This window comes from Dipodomys ordii, unplaced genomic scaffold (genome assembly GCF_000151885.1).
Source record: "Dipodomys ordii isolate 6190 unplaced genomic scaffold, Dord_2.0 Scaffold126, whole genome shotgun sequence".
NCBI classification, from domain to species: Eukaryota; Metazoa; Chordata; class Mammalia; order Rodentia; family Heteromyidae; genus Dipodomys; species Dipodomys ordii.
This window is the reverse complement of record NW_012267342.1, coordinates 2,145,071-2,166,119: the sequence shown is the minus strand read 5'-3', so window position 1 is coordinate 2,166,119 and position 21,049 is coordinate 2,145,071. Positions and strand designations below refer to the sequence as shown.

The 21,049-nt window shown below is 34.4% G+C and overlaps 1 protein-coding gene across 7 annotated transcripts in view; it reads right to left on the bottom strand.

Annotated features, from left to right (window-relative positions):
* The window catches only part of Gtdc1 (glycosyltransferase-like domain containing 1), a 286,433-nt gene that overhangs the window by 208,795 nt on the left and 56,589 nt on the right, over positions 1–21,049 (bottom strand). Inside the window, exon 2 of one of the 7 annotated variants that reach the window (XM_013030079.1) lies at positions 11,170–11,326. The exons of 5 other annotated variants lie outside the window; for them this stretch is intronic. Coding sequence is in view for 1 of the 2 variants with exons in the window: in XM_013030077.1 (XP_012885531.1) it covers positions 11,198–11,277 (80 nt within the window). In the remaining variant the exon portion in view is untranslated. The remainder of the gene's footprint in view (positions 1–11,169; positions 11,327–21,049) is intronic. One more of the 7 variants, XM_013030077.1, reaches the window with a different exon arrangement.

Below are 21,049 nucleotides of genomic sequence, written 5' to 3'. Positions count from 1 at the left end.
AGCAGGTAATAGAAAGAGTTGGCATAGGATCTGGAATAAAGGAATAGACAATTGAGGAGGGGGAGAATGTCATTTAGAATCCAACATGTATTGTACAATATTAAGAAGAGTGATGGAAGGGATGGTTAAGAGAGGGATGGGCAAGAGTGTTGAAAAGGATGACATTGATTACGATATATTGAATTTATAAGCTGCTTTTTATATGGAACCTCCTTTGTACACTATTTAAATAATAAAAACAAAAATATATTAAAAATAAAAATATAAACAAATATAAACTAGATCTCATAACCTGCTCTTTATATTGCATTTTGGAAACTGAAATACAAATAAATGGCTGTAGCTATGTGAAAGTATACCTTTGATATTTCAAATGTTGGAAGAAACTTCAAATTTGTTTAATGTCTAAATTTAAATATAGCATTATTATTACTTATTGCTAAGGTGATAACAACTCATTGCCAAAAAAATCATGATACACTGTGCCTTTACCAAGTCCCCAAAGTTAAAGGCACTTTAACTAAGATGGGACATTATAGTAACCTTTTGTTACAATAACTCTGTGTCTTGAGAAACACTTTCAAAGAAATCTGTATTTTACCACTCCATAGGAATCAGTAACAAGGCAAGATTCTCCCAAGAATATTCCAACAGTCCTTGAAAAACTAAGACTGTCATAAAACCTGAGCATCTGGCAACTCTGCCACCATGAAGTATCCATATGGAAGAGACCAAAATGTGTCAAAGTACCCAAAACGATTTTGGATAGTGTAGAAGATAGAATAAATAATTCAGTATCGTCAACACTTTCAACAGCAGGTAGTGGATATGCTACCTGCTTCTATAATGTGCCAGAATGTAACATAAGTGTGTGAGGCTGTGTGTTCATGTGTGTGAGAAAGGGAAAGGCAGAGAGAATATCAGTATACATGAGGCTACAGACTATTTTTATACAGACTTATTCCTTAGGTAGTTCTCTTTGTAGAAAAATCACATCTTTAAAAGTACAGGTTTATAGAAATACAGAAGACACAAATGAAGCCAATGAAAACGTATAGTTAAGATAAACACTGCAACAAATATATTACCTTACTGTCTATGAAAAACTGCATTAACTTAACGTTATGGTTGAAATTGTATGAGCAAAAAAGTCAGAAAATCCAAAATTATAGTTCCCTCAGCAACTATAACTTTGTCCTCATGCATATATGAGTATTTTGCATTATTGTAATGATGATACATTTCAGCCTTAATATCCGTTTATGCAATGTGACTGAATTAAGATTCTTCTGGGAACTATAACTTTAAATTTCTGGACTTTTGCAAATGTAAAATCTTAAGCATAAAATTACATTAATATAAGGTGAGGTTGTACATTTTATTTTCTGGCATTTAAAAAAAAGGCAATAAAGAGTGAATGGCTGACATCAAAGTAGTCAAAGATTGGCTGATTTCCAATGAAACAAAAAGGATTTGATAGCCTAATACCTTATAATAGGAACAGACTAAAACATAAAGAAATTTCTCTTTAATTATTAATCAAAGAAAGAAATCAGCAAGACATTCTTTTAGGAGTGAATAAACTTGCTTTTTATATAAAGTTTTAGTTTCTGATTAGCAGGTAATTTCATTCAACTATATTTTAACAAGGATATAAATAAAAATGCCTGAAATAATTCTCTCAGCACATATTCCTGCATCTTATCAAGGAAAAAGTGTTAAAATGGTCCCTCACATTTTCAATACAGTAGAGATGATTCGGAGCCACATTTCTTTCTTGTACATATAACACACAGGACAGAAATTGTGAGATTAAATTATATTAGAGCTACCACATTTTTCTCAATATAAAGCTAGCTGAGTCTGACTGAAATATGGTTCTGGAAGGCAAAAAAAGAGACATACAATGACCAAGTGAAGCAATATGAAAGAAGTAACACAGTATTCACACACTTATTTAGATTATCCAGATGGATTAAAGAATAAAAAACTGTGATAGTAGATTCTAAAGAAAGAAAACATAATCAGACTTGAGAGTAGGGATTACAAATCCTTTTGTGGAAATGCCTTTTTCTTTCTTTAAACTAGGGATGTTTATTGTTGTTCTTATTGTTCTTTTAAGGATTGAGGAAAAGCATTTCCCTTGAACGTCACAAGATCAGGAGTTCTTCAAAAAGAGATGTCCTTTCAGCAGAGTGAAGAGCCTGTGGAAAAAATGTGGCCAACACACTCTGGACAACTAAGTTTGGATGAAGGGTAAGAAGCTGGTGGTGGAGTTTAAAATGCTGCAGATGCAGAATAAATATATATTACCTATCATCTTTAATGTGAAACAAGCAAGTCTCAACTAAAATGTGTAGGCAGTGTGTGTGGGGGGGGAGAAATGTTTAAGTTTTTAGGAGATAAATAAAAATGAAAAATAATAAAAAAATATAAATCCACAAGAGCATGATATAACACATACTTAGAGAAAGAAAGATTAAAGACAAGGGAACAGTATGGAGATGATAGAAATCCAGATAAACTGCAATTAAGGTGTGAAGAAATGTGAAAAGGCTACCTGAAAAGAATAAACATAAGTTCAAAGAGCTCTGAGAACAAATTCAAAGTACTCAGATGGGTATAAGTAATTCCAATTCATACCAACCAGTGAGATAAAGTCTGAAGCTAAAGTTTCATTGACTAACTCAGGTAAGATTGGACAGGTATTGTGGAAGCCTGAGCCTGCAGGTAGGGGGCATCAGTAGGCTTGAATATGACTAGCTAAGGCAAGCCCAAGACAGAGAAACAAGACATGAATGTACTAAACTAAGCAGTAACAAAAAACTGTTTCTTAATTATAATAGGTAATAACTTGGTATAGATTACCAAGAAAACCCAGAACCCAAAAATGTACTTTTATTCAAAAGACATATTAATATTCTATTTACTTTGTTTTAAAATCCTCAATAATATTAGGAGTTAAAGTAAAAAAGTATACACATACTATTATTACAATAATGTAAAAGTACATACATAACAAAATGATAGCCTTTTAAGGCAATAAAACCATAGGGCTACAACAGCTTCTGGGTTTATAGATTTTCATATTTTATTTCCAATGTTCTATCATGTAATTATATATTACTTTTATAATTAAAAATGGAAAGTGTTAACAATAAAACTTTCAATAGCAAGTTTCCCTATTACCTTCTGAATTACTTGAATTAAATAATTTCTTCTTCCAATATATTTCTTAAATAAAGAGCAACATATTTTACAGTTATACACTGAAAACCTTATAAAATCTCCCAAAATTAGTAGTCCCTACATCTAATTTTGTCCATCTTATAAAGTACAATTAACCTAAAAAGATAACTTAAAATTCTTTTTAATTTTCCTTATTTTTAAATGTAAGAGACATATGAAAATAGCATCTTTATGGAGTAGTGAGGACAAATTAAAAGAAAAACTGATATTTGGCAATGCAAGCTATTTGGAAAATAATACCAGACTCTACATTAAAGGACAAGAATTTCACCTTCTCCATATTTGAACATTTTTGCAATGTGGGAATACGCTAACAAACAAATGCACTAAAATTTAAAGTAGAATTCGGGTTAAGTTCACAAAGTGTACCGTGAACACTGAGGATAGAATAGCTGGGTCTACTTTAAACTACTCAGGTCCATTGTAAACTAAGAAGGCTCACTGTCCAAGTCTACCACAGATTACAAAAAGCACACTAACTTGTTCTAAAAATGCATATTAAGTAGGTCCTGGACTATAAGGATACACTCTAAGGCTGTTAAAAATGACAGAGACACATGCCAATGTTTACATGGCAAGTGAAGAAAGACTCCCTAAATGTACCACGGGTACATTTAGATAGAGTCTATTCTACTATGAATACTTACCAAAGATTGCATAGGTTTACCATGTAGATTATGAAAACAGACTACTGATTTTGCCATGTTAGCCATGAAATAAGGGGCAAGATTTTGTATATTCTTGGCTCCCATTTCCTCATGTGGAAAAAATGGGCCTATATTCCCCTCTCAGGACAGTCTATGTATGCATAAAGTGTTTAAAGTAGTATTTGAAACACTGTAAGCATTCTATAAACATGTATTTTTAAACTTTCATTGTAAAGGTGATGTACAGAGTGGTTACAGTCACATGAGTACATTTCACTTTGAATAGTGTAGCCTCTTTCCTCATTTTCTCCCACTTTATTTCCTCCCAACCCTCATCTCCCATAAGTTGTATAGTTCATTTTCAACATAGTGTCTCATGAGTATCACTGTTCATCCTCTGTCTCAACATTTCTATGCTTCCTCTTACCCTCCACAAAGCAGAAAATTTACATACAAGACAAAAGGTAGAGAAAAAAACAAACAGTGACAAAAGGGGAAAAATACAAAGAAACATAGGTCCCCTCTTTTCCCTTACTTGCAATAGCTAGTATATGTCTAGGATATTTCTACCAGACAAGCAGAAAAGGTCAAAAGTACATATGACCATATAAGATGATGCTAAGCAAATGAACCCCAAGATAGGAACACATGTTTTTGTTGTTGTTGTTGTTACTGTTGCTTTTACTGTACTATGTGAATTTTTGTTTCTTTTGTGTGTTCTTCCCCCACGGTATAATCCCTGTTGTATTTGATTCCAGTGCCCTGAATCTTGTGTATACATTTTCCTAATTTGGGGAGGGGAATCGCAATAATAAAAATGCTGTAACAAGGATACAGGTTGATCCACTGTAACAATGAGATATATAAGACACTATGTTGAAAACAAACTTTACAACTTTGGGGTGGGAGGAGCAGGGGAGGACTTGGGAAGGTGGAGAGGGAAAGGATAGTAGGAGAAAAACAAAGGAGGGGGTAATTACCTGACTTATGTAACTGTAATCCCTCTGTACGGTATCTTTACAATAAAATGGGGGGGGAAGCAGGAAAAAAAAACAGAAAAATTAATATAAAAAACATTTCTTTTCCATTTCTTGGATCTACAAGTACTTTGATACCATTGTCATTTGTTTTTGAAATGAAATTCTAATTAATTAAAAACTTCAAATCCTGAAATACATGTGAATTTCTATCTATCATTCTATATCTTCTTCACTCTTAAAAATGTTTATCATTGAGTAGTTACACAAAGAGGTTACAATTCCATTTCATTTGTAGAGAGTATAGGAATCAAAATCAACCTTCCATCATTTCCCCATTTTCCTCTTCCCAACCCTCCTCTCATTTTATATATTTCAATTTCTACATACTGTATATTGAATATAATGACAGTATTTGCTCTTTCTTTTGATCACACAAGACGTCTCTAAAAAACTCAGTAGAAAACTCTCCTATACATGGATAGTATTTGATTCAATTATTTTTAATTTTTAGGAGGGGCATTTTGCACATGTGCTGCAGCTAAGCTTTATATCATATAATCTATTGAAAGAATATTGTTGTCTGTCTCTTTTTCAAATACAATGTGCAATAACCCAGTTTGGTTAGCTTTTCAATTAGTGATGACTGAAAGCTTGAGAGTAATTTTTCTCCCTAGGTCACTTGTGATTGAAACAAAAAATTAAAAGATGAAATAGTTTTTATTCCCATAATCATGATATAGACTTTTTTTCTCTTTCACTAAATATGGTATCCTGAATAAGTCATCCCAAGCTAAGGCTTTCAAATAAATGATCTGCCATTTTAGCTCTAATCCTATTTTTGTATGCTACTTTGGTGCTAGGATTAAAATTTGCTGGAAAATTCATGATGTTTTAAAAACATTTTTTTCTTAATTCCTTATTTTTCAAATATGTCAGTTCAAAGTTAAGCAAATTATGTGAAGCTGTGCAAAGTTTCTTTCACGTTTGGGGTTTTAGGTTGATTTGTTCAGCAAATAACGTACCTATAATGACTACAAACAATTCTGATACTAAGGACAATGCCACTCTGAGAGTTCCAGTGCTGCTTATATGCTCATAGTTACAACTGTGTGTTGGAAATCTTTACTTGGATTAGCTCATTAGCAGCTTAAATTCAAAAGGTCTGAAACATAACTCATTCTATTTAATATATATTCTTCTGCTGTATTTAGTTGCAGTTACAGGAATAACCATTTACCAAATCAGTAACTTGACACTCATCTTCATCTTTCACTCCTTTTTCCGACATTACCAAAAATAACATATTAGTGAACCTTGTCAATTCTACATTTTGAATGTTTCTCAAATTAATCATCCTTATTCTTAATCTTTTACAACTGCAAAGTCTGGACTACTACAATTTTATTTACAAGCCTGTCTTCCAATACATTTATCCTCATAATCATGAGAACAGAGTTTCCAGAATGCAAATGTAGCTAGATTATTCTCCCAGATAGAACCCAAGCACCATGAGACAAAGGAACCTATGCAACAGCAATACTCACAAGACAATATCTTGGAAATGATCTGTACAACTTTGGGGTGGGTTGGTGGGAGGAAAAGAGGGAGAAAAATGATGGAAGGGGTAACAAGTTAGACACAAAATGTAATCGCTACCTTACTTATGTAACTGTAACCCCTCTGTACATCACCTTGACAATAAATTTTAAAAGTTAAAAAATCCTGAATAATAAATTAACTATTGTCATTTTCATCAACAGTAGAGGAGAATTCTATATTGTTATTTAGTTTTGTATGTGAGAAAAAAATACCCTCAAGCAGCGCAAGTTACTATGTGAAATGCCCAGATACACAAGTTCACCTGGCTACATTAGTCCATCTCCTGCCCCATCTATTTCATAATTAGAGCTTTAATTATAATGAGTAACTGTGACCCCCTAACTTGCTAAGTTGCCTTTTCCTTCCATGTTATTACTATCTAGCTTGCACAGTAAGCCACTGTCTCTCTTCGCCACTGTCTCTCTTCTTCAGAGCAAATATCCACTAATTGGTAAGAGGGCTCTTCAGACCCTGAAGCTTGGGTAATTTTATTTCTTGGTAGTTACTTAAGTTTTGGGGGGGGGGTTTTGCCATGTTTGCAACAAATCAACAAGAATCTTAAAGGTACAACTATTATTCATTCACCTTTGTATAAACCATTTCCTCCTCCCACCCTCACAACCCCTTTTTAGTGCCAATTCTAGGCCTTCAATTCAGGGCCTGGGCACTGCCTCTGAGTTGTTTTTGTTTGTTTGTTTTTGTTTTTGTTCAAGGCTAGTGATCTACTTGAGTCACAACTCCCATTTCTGGCTTTGTAGGTAGTTAATGGAAGGTCAGAGTGTCACAGACTTCCCAGCCTTTCTGGCTTGAACTCCAATCCTCAGATCCAGCTTCGTGAGTAGCTAGGATTATAGGCATAAGCCACTGTTATCCAGCATCATTCCCTACTCTTAATAAGTTGAACAAATAAATATTGTGAGTGTATACAGACTGACAGACAGACATAGATTTGCCTCCTTAATGTAAGTTAAAATTCTCATATATCAAGTTTTGATCTGAATAAACTAATGAAAGTACAAGTGAATATAATGCAGACTACTATTAAACAGAATAGGAAATCTATAAATTTTCTATTTTCTGCTCTACTTATTTATGTTAAATTATTGATTTTTGTCTTCCCTTTCAATAATAAGTCTAGCATTCCTCAGGTTCCACAAATGTTTTCCTAGTTTCTGAAATATATATATATATCAGAACCAAATATCTGACAGTCTTCCTCTACCAATGTATGACTCAGCCACAACAGACTATACACCACCACAGAAAGAAAAGGTCTATGGCCTCTACCTTTGCATGAAATACCCTCCATACTATTCTCCTAGAAAATGTGTATCACCCAAAAGTTCAGACCTTCTGTATTAAGCATCATGTATCATTTTAACAAGTTTTCACTTTCATACATCTCTGGTGTTGCATTCCTTTTGCATTGAATTAGGCCTCCCTGTCCATGCAATAAGCTCTCACTTCTCTCATGCAAAGTGTCTGACATAAGTGTTCAATAAGTATTACTCAGTAAGTAATCCATATTGTACCATATGAATATAACATATGAATATACTATAATTCATAAGACTATTCACTCATTTTAGATGACTGGGTTAATTTTCAATTCTTATATATAGTATTTTATTGACCATTCTTCTCATTCCTTTATCAAGAATAGTGAAAGGTCCCTATATACATACTAATAATGTAGTGTCTAGCTGTGTCCAAAGTGTCCTAGATGGTGGAAGTGGGATAATTACAAAGGGCTTACTAGCCAGGACACTATAATCAAACAAAATCAAGCTTCATATTCATGTTAGTTTGCCTTGACCTTCAAGGTCAATAGCTGTGCATGGAGTAGTTGAGACAGATTATGTGCAAATAATGTTTGTACCATAGCTGAGACACCCCTAAGTTTGAGAAACCCAAATCTTTTACATTAAGCTGAAAATTTGTACAATCCTAATTCTAAACAAAGACATGATCTATCTTGTACTGGACAGCAAACAAACTAGCTAAGTAATCCAAAAATATCTCTATATTCCAATGCCAACTGAATCAAAATTCCTTGAAATTGTAGTCCAAAACAAAAAGACATTTTAATTCCCCTACTTGTAGGCATACAGATATGAAGGACATGAAAAACTTATGGAAAATTGTCTTCCAGCATTGATTAGAACTGATATGAAGAGTGTGATTACTGAAATCTTTAATGCAATGTACTTCTACCATATTATTTTTCTAGAACACTGAACCACTTCATATCCATTGATAATATATAAATGTTTCTGACTCCTTTTCAATTGCTTGCATGATTTCAATCTTCCTTAATTTCACCTACCAAATTATATTTAAAGTTGTATCATCACATCAATTACTGCCAGAGCACCTATCAAGAAGACTTTGGGGTGGATAATGAAGGTAACGCTCATACTATTACTTATTTCAAGAGTGAAATTGTTGAAATTGTTGATATATACAGATATATTAGAACAGTGGAAGGCAAGAGGTAAATATTATGTAAATAAAAGCTATTATTATGAACCAGATGTGGGTGTCATACACTTGTAATTCCATTTTTTTTTTTTTTTGCCCAGGCAAAAAAAATTGTAAAACTCCACTTCACCCAACAAGCTGGGTGGTCTGAGACTTGTCTCAAGTCAAAACAATAGGAAAGGAAAGAAAACAACAGGACAGAGTAAAGGAAAGAACAGAGGGAAGAGAAAAGGGAAGGGAAAAGGGAAGGGAAGGGAAAAAGGAAGGGAAGGGAAAGGAAAAGGGAAGGGGAAACAATGGAGAGGAAGGGAAGGGAAGGGAAAGGAAGGGAAAAGGAAGGAAAAAAGGGAAGGGAAGGGAAAAAGGGAAGGGAAAGGAAGGGAAGGGAAGGGAAGGGAAAGGGGGAGAGAAGGGGAAAGGGGAGGGAAAGGAATGAAAGGGAAAAGGGAAGGGAAGGGAAGAGAAAGGAGAACAAAGGAAATAAAGAAAAAAGAAAGAAATATGAGACCCCCCATATGAAAAATAACTAAAGCAAAAAAAAAATTGAATGTGTGGGTCAAGTTGATGGAGCACCTAGCTAGCAAGTACAAGGCTGAGTTCAAACTCAGAAACTATTATCATTATTTTTATTTATTTTATTTTATAATTATTATCTGGCTGGTCATTCATGTCCATTTAAGTTCTATCCATCTTCAAAGCTGAGTGAAACATTACTGCCTCTTCAAAGGCAGATGCTTTTAACTCTGAATTCCTAGCTGTATTCCTCTCTAAACGTTTTCATTATCTACTGTTAGGAGTCTGAAATGTTGCCTTTTGTTTCTGATGTTTTATACCTTGCATCTTGATGACAATAATAAATGATTTTCCATCATTTACAAAAAAATTAATTTTCATTATGCTACTGGTATCAAAACAATGCTGTCCAAACTCAGATTAGAGCAAATACAAATCTTTGCATATTAATTATGAAGAAAACCTGAAATAATTTTAAGGGGTAAATCAGTTACTTTGTGGATGCTGACAGGCAGGCAAAGAAACAATTTGTAACATTCTCAATATTTGGGTAAAATTCTGTCTTAACACAATGTTTCCTTTAAGTTATAGATCAAGATGTCTGAAATAATACTCTCACTAAAAAACACATGAACAGAATTCACTATATTAAAGATGGCACCATATTTCAAGACTAATATTAATAAAGTAGAAGCCCAAAATGATATATAAAACATGCCCATTAAAGATGAGCTAGTTTATAAATACAGAGAGTTTTCAATTTCCTAAACACAAACATGTGATGACAGATAGTAGCTTCATTGGCTTCATTCTCTACTACTTAGGAAGCAGAAATGGAGAGGATTGAAGCTTGAGGCTATGAAAAGAGTTAGTGAGATGCCATTTCAACCAAAAAACACTGTGGCATGATGACCAATGCTTATAATACGAGCCATGTAGTAGGTAAATGATCTTTAGTCTGAAACCAGCCTGGGTCAAAACATGAGACCCTGTCCAAGAATATAACTAAAATAAAACCAGGCTGTGGGGATGACTCAAGTGGTAAAATGCCTGCCTAGCAAGCATGAGGCTTAAGACTCTGAATTCAACAACCTAGCTTGGCCAAAACAAAGCAAAAAGGAAATTTCATTGTGGTAGATATTTTGAAAGAGAATGATAATAAATTTAAAATGGCATCGTGATTTAAAATAATGTAGTTATATTTTTATGGAAGAGTTTTCAAAACATTTTCATATGCATACTATAAAATTAAAAATTATATAAAACCTTAAGAAATAAAAGACACAGATATTTTTGCATTATTTTCTGATAAGAAAACCAGTTGAGACCACAGAAAACAAAAAAGATTTCTATTATTAAAATGTAAATGTATTCAGATAATTTAAAAACATGTTAAATATCACTTTAAATAATTTAAGCTACTGGAGTAGCTTAAATTAAGATAATTTTGTTAACATTTAAATAATTGAAATGTTTAACATTCCTCTCAATTAAATATAAAGTTGAAAAATTACTGTCCGGAGAAAGGCAAGAAATTCAACTTAGCCAATTCATCGCTACTTTAAAAAGTTATTTATATAGAAAAAGAGAAACGTATGAAATTATTTCAAAGCAATATATATTATATATACAGAAAGAGAGGGCAGCTTGATTCTAACTGATACTATCTGCTAGTAGAGTATTAATACACAAACATATACCCAGATTTGAAGAATATTCACTCCTTACTCTTCACGTGATAACATGACACAAGACTGCATCACATTTCTTTGTATATTCCCTTTCTTCTGCTGTCTTTGAATACACATAAGGAATAGCACTGGGAAAGTCCATTAGGCAATAAAGTGAGAGTAGACCCTGGAAAATAGCAAAGCAAATCACTGGACTCTTAGTCCCTCCTCCCTCAAGGAACTCTACCTACCAACATTTGTGCCAACCCTTTCCCAAGTAAAACCACAGCCCTGATAAAATCTCATAGTGTGTTCAGGCTGGCTGGTGGGAAATGGTAACTATGTCTAAGTGTTTTGGTAGAATATAGGCAATATTCCTTCTCAGATGACTCCTCTACCCTTGAGAACTTCTCAGAACTCATAGGCTGATCTGTCCCTATTTGAATATTTAAGTGAGACTTTCCATGGATCTCCACAATTCTCTCTCTATTCCAGCATACTCTCCTTGATTTTTATAGATGCTTCCCTCCATCTCAACTCAGTGGATATTTTAAATATTATCAGTATATAATCCATGTAAAGATCATGATGTATTTTACATTACTTATTTGTGCTACTTTTTAAAAATTTCCATCTGTATTTTATAATTATAAAGTATATCAATTCCAACCAACCACATTTCAATTGTTCAATAGTTACATGTGGTTGTTAACTACTAATAAAAATCAGCCCAATCCTAAGAAAAATGAAGACAAACTACAAAAGATAAGGAACAAGAGTTGGTTTTGTTACCACTGTTTCATCCAATATGTTTACCTTTTAATTTCATGATTGAATGTAAAAATGGATAAATATGAATGCATCCTCTTTGAGAAACAAAGCTATTTCCTACAATAGAAGTATTTAGTTCAAATCTTGACTACAATTTCCTAGGGATACACTTTGAGAAATCATCACATTTTGAGCCTGAACTATAAAAGAAAATTCTTTGTGCCTACTATTAATGTAAGTTGTTATGAAGATAAAATATAATGATGTAGATAAGGAATTTGTAAAGCATTTTATAAGCATTATTTATCACCACTAACACTGACTTCTGTCTAACTACTATGCTGCTATTTTGATTCCTATCACCTATCTTTCCACCATCATTGACATGCAGGGAGCACATGTCCAGTGTTCTATGTCAGCAATTATTGCCATTTGATGTGTATTATGTAGCCAAATCCTTGTTCTGCATTTCAGATGCCCCAAATCAAAGGTTCTCTCCTACACCTTGACAAGGAGTGGCTTTTCTCACATATTTCAGGCCCAGCATACTGCTGAGCTGCAAGTTTGTAACATCTGTAAGATATCTGTTCATCTTTGTAGGAATATGATCTGATTACAATAGAATCTAGAAAAGGCTCTAAAATTCTAAGATGTGCTTCAGAGAAATTTAGATAAAGAAAGAAGGATTGGACAGTAGAGACAAGTGAGTTACTGTCAGAAGAAAAAGAATCAACAATAAGAAGAAGCAGAATCTAGGCTTGTTGCATTTTCAATGTTAACTTGCATCATACTGAGAGGTTAGTATTCCATTCACATCTCTCCCTTTTCCTTAATTGGTAACTTCTGGCTGCCTGGTTAAAGGGAAGGAGAGTCAGAGGAACTCATTATCTCCCCATAAAGATTCCTTGATTATTTAAGTCATCAAAGCTGGCATTTTGAGTATGCAAATTAGAAAAATAGGGAAACTTAAATATAGTTAGTCTTTCAGATTATCCTCAACCAGCAAATGCCCCTGAGCTAAAATAAAAGCCTCCTATATTGAGGGCACTTTGGTAGCAAGACTACTTACGTAACTTCTCAGTAAAACAATCTTCTCATTTTCAAATTTCTCTTTTGTTGAGTACCAACTAGAAAACAGGTTCCATTCTACCTGCCACTTAAAAGTGGCCTAACTTAGCACAAAATATTTCATCTCTCTTGGGGCTGGGAAGGTGGCTCAGTGGTAGAGCGCTTGCCTTGCATGCATGAGGCCCTGGTTCGATTCCTCAGCTCCACATAAGCAAAAAAGAAAAAAGCCGAAAGTGGCGCTGTGGCTCAAGTGGTAGAGCTCTAGTCTTGAGCTGAAGAGCTGAGGGACAGCACCCAGACCCAGAGTTCAGGCCCCACGACCGGACCCAAAAAAAAAATTTTTTTTCATCTCTCTTGATACATTTCCACACATTTTAATTGATTATTTTTTATTAGCTTTTCCTCACGCAACTGTTTTGGAAATTCACTGACACTTTACTCAGGTGCTGCTGTAGTCTGCATAAGTATCACCCAAAGACCCATGTATTAAACAAATGCTTGGCTGCCAACATGTGGTGCTATTAGAACTAGAACCTTTAATAGGTGGGACCTAGTGTAAGGAAGTTAGGTCACTGGGAGTATGTCCTTGAGCTCACTCATTCCTTCCACACACTTCTCCTTACCCTAACCCCTTCATCCTGAGCACTATGAGGTAAACAGCCTCCTCTGCAACATGTTCCCATTCAGGATGTACTGCCTCACCACAGGCCCAGAAGCAATATGCCAAATGACCATGAACCAAAACCTTTAAAATTATACTAAAAAACGAACCTTTCCTCCTTATAATGATCACAATGACAGAATGCTGACACAAGTATATAGAATGGTGTAGGAATATAGCATTACAGGGATCTCTGGAGGATCCTATAATCTATTGATGAGAAGTTATTAAGATGGAATGGGAAAGGAGAGGCCAGGGCAGGGCAGGGTAGGGCAGGGCAGGACAGGACAGGGCAGGACAGGACAGGATAGGATAGGATGGGATGAATGGTAATAAAATATGCATGTGATTTTATTGTAGAATTATATGGATACCAGCACAAAGCCTCAAAATACTTTCATTTTGTCACTGTTTTTCTAATATGGCTTAGGTACCTTTTACCACAGTATCTAAACCCAGTGTTAGTAGAAGTAGGTGACATGCGAAACATGAGCCATCCCACTATTCTGCACATCTGAGGACTAGTTCAGGATCTGAACAATGTCGTGAATTGCAAGTGGGACAATGGGAAGCAGTGCTGATATCGAGAGCTGGAGAAAGGCCTAAAATCCACTACACAGGAATCACCTACAGGATTCAGAGAGCACAGTTAGGTGATAACCAAGTCATTTTTTACATTTGTTTCTTGGGGGGGAAAAAGCCTACGTTTTAATTGATAAAAGCCCAAGTGCTATTTTGGTTACTTGAATGCAGGTTTCTTCCTTGGTTGAATGCCTATGAAGGGCTTACTATTAAAGCTCCAGATGAAGGGTGATCTTTGTTTCCACTAAATCATTAAGCATAACTGCAGAGAGAAAGAAGAACAATGGCATATGCAATTCTGCACTTTATTGTAAAGTTATTTTCCTACTACTGTTCTTCACAGAAATAAATTCTTTTACACCTTATTCACAGAACTAGAGTATTCCCATTGTCTGACCCAGAGGAGCACAAAGTTGAGAATACTTGCTCAGTGGATTTATTGTTAGGATGATAAAAAACATGGAGTAGAGCAAAGAAAAAAACAAACAAACAAAAGAAAATCTTAAGGCCAGAGACAAATGACCACAGATTTAGAATTCCTTATGGGAAGCCAAAAATCCGCTAGAATCCACTGTTTCTTTCTCATTTTTTTTTTCATTTCTATTTTTTTTCTTTTCAGTTAGAAGATATGCAATTTGATTGATGGTATTTTTTCCACATTGGTGACATTTTAAATGGAAACCAAGATTTTTGGAGGTGGTTGTAATAGCTCGATGAAATCTTTCACATGTGCCAAAATGTTTCATTAATGTAAGTCAGCCAAATAATTTTCCTGCCTTATAAAAATATTTCTTTTTAAAAAATAAATGATTTTAGCTGTTATAAAATTAAAGAAAAAATTAAAGTAGTATGAGTTTGGCTACAAATAAATGGGCTTTGCTAGTTAATTGTCTACCTCTATTTATTCAAAGAACAGAGTAAATATGTTGTTTAGGAAGTTAGATATGAAATTCTCCTGGTTTCAGACCAAATAATTAGCATATTAAAATTCAGATAGTTATAAATTAGCTAGAGGCTTAAACAAGTTGAAATCTTCACACTGAAAACAAAACAACAACAACAACACAAACAGTATCATGTCTTTGTTAAAAGACAGGTAGGGGCTACCTTTAGGTTTGATATATTTGAGTCTAGTATGAATTCATTTTTACTCTGTCTATTGGTTATCCTAGTTGAAGTAAAAAGCTAATGTATGTACAGCTCGTTTGATTAGTGGTAATAATACAGACATATGATATTTAAAAGTAGGAAAACACCTTTTATTCAACAGAAAATGGCATATTTGATATTAAAACAGAAAAGTATAGTGATGTACTAGAGGTAGAAAATGGGGGAATCTTAACTAAGTTACAGGAAATTTCCATAACAGATTCTCTAGTAATGCTGATTTAATAATGATTTCCTGTCATGAACTATATTTATCATATGCTGCCTTTCTGACATGACATTGTATTTAATGGTTTTGAGAGCCATGTTTTAATCAGATTAAACTCAAGGAAACTGATAGGTATCTGTTTGGCTCTTAGCTTTAGCTTCTGTTTCTTATTTAGTCACAAGACTATTGCTGCTGGAATCTTTATAAACACATTTGCTGGGATTGCAACAGGAGTACAGCTTATGTTGTGAGGTCAGAAAAATGTGTGCCAGTGCTTTTCATGATCTATGCACAAAGTGCATTACAGAGTTGTTTAATAAATTAAAGGCAACTTCTCCCATGAGATTAAGCATCTAAAAATACAATTTATTTTTAGATTAAAAAATAGTTTCTTAGGAACTAAGTAACCAAAAAGAATGTTCAAAGAAAAGTTGCTACAATATTATTCAACATTCAAATAAGGATGATGTTTTTACCTAAAATGGAATAATAGTTTTAATAATTGATATAATAGCTATAACCTTACTTAAAATGCTGCACTTCAATATTGCCAACACTGAACATACTAAGGTACACACTTGAAAGAGCTGTGGAAAGGCAATATTTCCTCATTTAAACTTTGAAAAAAAGTATTCCCAGACACCAAATCCCCATGGCAGATATCTACAAACAATCCCAAAGTATAAGAAAAGGTTCATATATTAAAATTACATTTGAGTTAAAAGCAAAAATTAGCAAGCCAAGTATAAAAGATAATAAAAAGGAAGACTGGCCTTTAACATCCCAATACACATCACATTAAAAATATGTTCTCAGGCTTAAGTGACATGGCACTTACAACAACAAAAAAACACCTATGACAGATTAATAAGACATACTTTTATATCCACATACATGATCTATCTCTTCCTTTAATATAAGTACTTACATAATTCCTTCAATAACGACCTGTGGCTGGAAAGACTTAATATATAGGATTGCATCAAACTGAAAAGTTTTTGCATGGCAAAGGACATAGCTGGCAAGATAAATAGGAAGCCCACAAAATGGGAGAAGATTCTTACAAACTATGTATCAGACAAGGGCCTCATATCTAAAATATACATAGAACTCCAAAAATTAACCCCCACAAAAATAAAGACTCAAAGAAACAACAACCCAATTAATAAATGAGCTGGATTTAAAGAGAGACTTCTAAGAAGAAGAAAGAATGGACAAGAGACATGAAATGTTCAACCTCTCTGGCCATAAAAGAAATGCAAATCAAAACAACATTGAGATTTCATCTCACCCTTTGACCATTATCAAGAAAAGTAACAATAACAGATGCTGGCATGGATGTGGTCAAAAAGGAATTTTACTACACTGATGGTGGAAATGTAAACTTGTTCAACCACTTTGGAAAGCAGTATGAAGGCTCCCTCAAAAGAGCTTCACTATGACCCAGCAATTCCACTCCTGGGCATTTATCCAACAGACCACAAACAAGGTCACACTAGAGCTATCAACAAAACCATGTTCATTGAAGCACTGCTTACCATAGCTAAGATATGAAATCAATCCGAAACCCCTCAGCTGATGACTAGATCAAGAACCTGTGATGTATATACACAATGAAATTATATGCTTCCATCAGAATGATACTGTTCATTGTTAAGGAAATGGAAAGACTTGGAAAAGCTTACATTAAGCAAAGTAAGCAAGGCCCATAGAAACATAGGTTACATAGTTTCCCTCATTTGTTGTAACTAGAATGTGCCTATAAATTTACAAGTAAACACACTGGATGGTAAAAGACAAAAAATGCATTTGAACATGATAAATTATACAGGACTCTAGATATTCACACAGTGAGATCAAAGGAGGATGCTCTTAAGAGAGGATCACAAAGGCTCAATCACTATGTGCATATGATCACATCAAATGAACTCAAAGCAATAGAAATAGGCATTTTTTGTTATTTTATTTTTTTCTCTTTGGTTGTTATTACTGTTTTCTGTACCCTTTGTCTTTATATAAGTTTAATTGTTTGGGGGAGGGTAGAATGGTGGAACAAAGAAAGGGGAAACAAATGAATCAGTAATATTCACTAGACAACTGGGGGGAGTAGATTGGGAGGGGAAAATTGGGAGAAAAGTGAAACTGGGGAGAGGAGACACTATTCAAAAAAATATGTACTCATTACCTCACTTATGTAACTGTAACCCCTCTATACTCAGTACATCACGTTTACAATAGAAAAAAAAAAAAGAATAATGGCTTGAAGACTTCATCTTTAGAGCACCTTAGAAAGGCCATAATGCATACATGACAGGCACTGATTACTCAGTAGGATAGTCAATTAAGCTGGCATTTAATTATTAACCAAAAGGCAGCATCCATAGCATATTTGTCAGGTACATTTTTATGAAGAATTTCTTGGGAAAAGAGAAAGACGATTCTTCAATTGTCTATATATAAGAATAGAAAATCCTTGAAACTATTGTCTGTCAACAGTTACCAGTATTTCCACTTATGTTTCTCTTGTAGACATTGTAACACCATACCTCAGTCTATGAATAATTAGACACTGTTATTAGTGAGATTCATTTTAATATTTCTGTGCTTATGTACAGGTTCAGTCTATATTTCATTTGTTTAATATTGATAAAATATTTTAATAACAATTTAGGGGTTTGGTTTCAGGTGAGCAGAATAAATACACTATGTTTATAAGCATAAGATATACTTTTAAACCAACTTTTACAACTTCACTGGCTTTCAACATTTGTTTGAAATCTTTACAAGATATTCATCTATTTGTGGCATCATATAGGTCTGTCTCCCCATCTGTCTATGTTTTTCATGAAGACTAGTATCTGGTACATGATTTTTTTTCTTCCCCACTTTAGTAGCTGATCATTGGCCCACTAAGATGCCATTTCTGTAATAACTGTCCAACATCATTTATTGATTATTTTTAATAAAATACAAGCTTTCTTTTTACAGGACAAAGGAACAAGTAATTAATGTATTTAGTTTAACTCTGGCTAAATTTCATCATGTATGGTTAGAAAATTAATGCCATTAAAATCTATTATTGTCATAATCAATAATTACATTAGCAACATGACCTAATATTAAAATCTGAAAGACTGAGTTTTCTGAGAACAACAGATACATGGTTATTTATCTCAGTCTCTTAGCCTTATCTTCCCAGAAGTAACATCACTATGTGGCATGGCCAGATTTGTTCAGGAATTCACATCTTGCATGTGTGGACATCTTGAGGAATCCCTTTCTAACAGGATATCCTGACAACACCTCCCCACCCCCAACTGACTTGGTAGCCTGACTCCAGCAGAGGCTCATCTGGTTTGACTAAAATCATTGCATTATTTGGCAGTGGTTTCTTCATACGTGGTGCTTAGAGCTCATTGAAGCTCAAACAGCACAGGAAATGCAAATCATGCAAACCGCCCTTATGATGGCAATGTACAGTGGCGTGATTGAATGGCAGTACGCACGGCTCGTGGGCCAACCACATGAAAGGAGCCATTTAAAGACCAGATGAGCAAAAGCTGGGATAAGTTAGAGAGTATGTGTAAGCTTCAAAGCTTAGAGAATAGCATCCTTATTTAAAATAGGAGGCTTTTATTATTTTTTTTATTAAGAACACCTGACCAAGTCCATTACATTGAAGGAAGTGACAGAGGTAGATACCTTAAACATGTACTATACTGGATGTAACGAGGCCAGTATTTCTTTTCTACACACCCAGGTATGATAGGAAAATGAAGTACTTTTCTCATATTTTTTCACAAGATTTTCTGCAAGTGTTAACAATTACTGGAAATATTTTCCTTCAGTAAGCTTAAAGAAAGAGATAGAGTCTTTTTTTTGGGGGGCGGGGGTTGGTCGTGGGGCCTGAACTCTGGGCCTGGGCACTGTCCGTCAGCTCATCAGCTCAAGGCTAGCACTCTACCACTTGAGCCACAGAACCACTTCCGGCTCTTTTCTTTTTGCTTATGTGGTGCTGAGGAATTGAACCCAGGGCCTCATGCATGCAAGGCAAGCGCTCTACCACTGAGCCGCCTGTGGGGGGAGAGGATTGGGGACTGGGGTGGGGGGGGGAGGCTGGGAAGGGATGTGAAGGGTAAACAAAGGAGGAGGCTGCAATGCTTGATAAGAAATGTACTCATTATCTGGCCCATGTAATTGTAACCCCTCTGTACAGTATGTTCACAATAAAAAATAAAAATAAAAAAAGAGAGACTAGCATCGTGCCACAGTATTGTAATTCCTTAAGTGTCCGTTGTATTGTCACATATTAATCAAATTAATTCACCACAAACTAAGGAGTGAAAACTACTTAGAATTTTTTTTAAAAAAAACCTTCAATTCAATGCAGAATTTGCTAGTAACTAAATACTGAAGTTACAGTAATCACAGCAGAAAAATGACTATTGAAATTTTTCTTCTTTGGAAATGATTTTTTACAGGTTTCTAGTTTATCACCAGGTAAATAAAACATGACCATTAAAAAATATGACCACTAAAGACATAACAAAAAATCCAGTTTTATATTTGTCATTTTAAACTATTTTTCCAAGCTTTTTAAATATTTGTTAATTAAGTATCTGTTTATTTTCAGGCGTAAAAGTGTCAAGAACTTCACTAAAGCATCAGCTTCCTCAGCCTCTTCTACTTAGAAGAAGATTAGAGAATGAGGAAGTTAAAAGTTTCCATGAAGTAGGGAAAAAGCAAATCCCTATCGTCTGGATATCAGAAAACCTTGCTCAAAAGTAGCTATAAGATATTGGACTAATCACTCTTGAAACTCATCTACGAAAAAACTGTTACTACTACTTTTCCAGACAAGTTGTTTCATATGAGAAACAAAGTGATAGTGTGAGAAAAAATTGCATAATGCTAGTATTAATGAATCTAAAGAAATACTTATACCATTTATGAGAACTTACATTGTGCCCATTCCATTTGTTGTATCAGGTGGTTTAGTTTCATCTTTACAATAGCACTATTAGGCAGTGTTACTAGTCCCATTTTAGGAGACGGGAAATTTCAGCAAAGTTATGCAATTACTACAAAAATCTCATGGCTAATAAGTTGCATGGCTGGGGTAAATACATTAATACATACAAAAATTCATGCTCGTATGTTTCATAATCATTCACTGGGAGTCTGCAGAACCCCTAATTAGTTCCTGAAGAGAAATTTAATGCTAGCTCCCTACAACGTAGGATTAAACAGTATGAAAATACTCTGAACTTTTCTCTGGAAAATATTAACTAGAAAGTTTAGAAATTGACCCTGGGTTTGGAGGCATGGCTCAGGTGGTAGAGTGCTAGCCATTAAGGAAAAGCAGCTACCACCTGAATTTAAGTCCTGAGGAAGGAAGGAAGGAAGGAAGGAAGGAAGGAAGGAAGGAAGGAAGGAAGGAAGGAAGGAAGGAA